This window comes from Buceros rhinoceros, unplaced genomic scaffold (assembly GCF_000710305.1).
Source record: "Buceros rhinoceros silvestris isolate BGI_N320 unplaced genomic scaffold, ASM71030v1 scaffold19496, whole genome shotgun sequence".
Lineage (NCBI taxonomy): Eukaryota > Metazoa > Chordata > Aves > Bucerotiformes > Bucerotidae > Buceros > Buceros rhinoceros.
The window spans coordinates 4,625-5,942 of NW_010418325.1; the positions used below are offsets into that span (position 1 = coordinate 4,625).

The 1,318-nt window shown below is 39.1% G+C and overlaps 1 protein-coding gene across 1 annotated transcript in view; it reads right to left on the reverse strand.

The window, feature by feature from the left end:
- Positions 1-896: 896 nt before the first annotated feature.
- The window catches only part of EEF2K (eukaryotic elongation factor-2 kinase), a 22,185-nt gene continuing 21,763 nt past the window's right edge, over positions 897-1,318 (reverse strand). Inside the window, exon 17 of the mRNA XM_010138507.1 lies at positions 897-1,006. Coding sequence (XP_010136809.1) covers positions 897-1,006 — 110 coding nt within the window. The remainder of the gene's footprint in view (positions 1,007-1,318) is intronic.

Below are 1,318 nucleotides of genomic sequence, written 5' to 3' on the forward strand. Positions count from 1 at the left end.
TCTGAAAGGTCCCTCTGGAGAGAAGGGTATTCTTGTTTTAAGTGAGATGATCTAGCTTCACTGAGAATTGAGATGTCACTGGAAAAATAACTTCAAATTACTTATATATTACATGTCTTGCTACTGTACATCATTGGACAAATATCATGTAAGATCAGTAGAATTTTACAAAACTATGTTGTTATACGGTGCAAAATGTGAAAACGAGAGAGGTAGCTGGATGCCTCCCCTCATCAGGAACCTCAGTCATTGTCTGACAGTAAAATATGCAGCGTTGGTAATGAATGGAACATATTCCACCCTGAATATCCTCACTGCCCACCCGAAGCATCTTCCCCACCCCTCCCCAAACTGTAATGATTCTGTATGGAATTTGTATGAGAAGAGTAACAGAAGTGCCCACCAACACCAGCATAATAGAATGGGACCACCTGTAAAAGTGAGTAGCTGCATGCTTACATTGAAGGTTTACATTCACATGCAAATTTTATGAAATACATCAAAAATTATAAAGAAATGCTGAGAATTCAGGAAAATGTTTTGCTGTATGTGAGGAGAAAAATGTAAACACACTGATCATTTGCTGTGTAAAAAACAGAACATGCAAAACCTAAACAGACATCAGCTTCATTTTTCGTCAAAAAACCTAGGCCACTCAGTTATAACAGTTAAAAAATACAAAAGGTCAAGTGTGTCTGTATTACAGTTTTCAAACACGAGCAGAAATATGCTAAGGCACTCTATACCACTTACATTTGGATTTTTCCCCTCAAAAAAATTAGAAAACTAAAATACAAAAAAAGAAACTGGTAACACCACATAAAAATACACCTTTTTAGCTGCAAATGCAGCAAGTCTATTAAAAAATTATATACAAGAACTGCTTAATTGCTGTGTCATTCTTCCATCATCGCCCAAGCCTCTTCTGCTTTTTGGTAGTACTGATTGGCCAGTCTGCCCTTCATGGCTTCCATTGCTGCTTCCGCTGCTTCTGTGTACAGCTCACCTACAGCAGAAAACAGGACTGGTTATGTTCACAGGGTAAAGAAAAACATCTCCTAATCCTGAAGATTCGAAAGAGAAAGAAGTTGGGGTCAAACTATAGGGCCAGATGTATGGGTGTATTTTAATAGTGTCAGTTATATCAGCTGGGAATCTGGCTTTTGCTCTTCAAGCTGAAGGGTTATGTGAGTGGCTGCTGATGGCTCCTCAGTGTATTTGGAAGGTCTGGAAGTATGACTGGCCTGTAGGATCCCCCAAGACAACTCTAAGACTTAGATGCCCAACGTACAGATTACACAGCAACTCAGACAACATC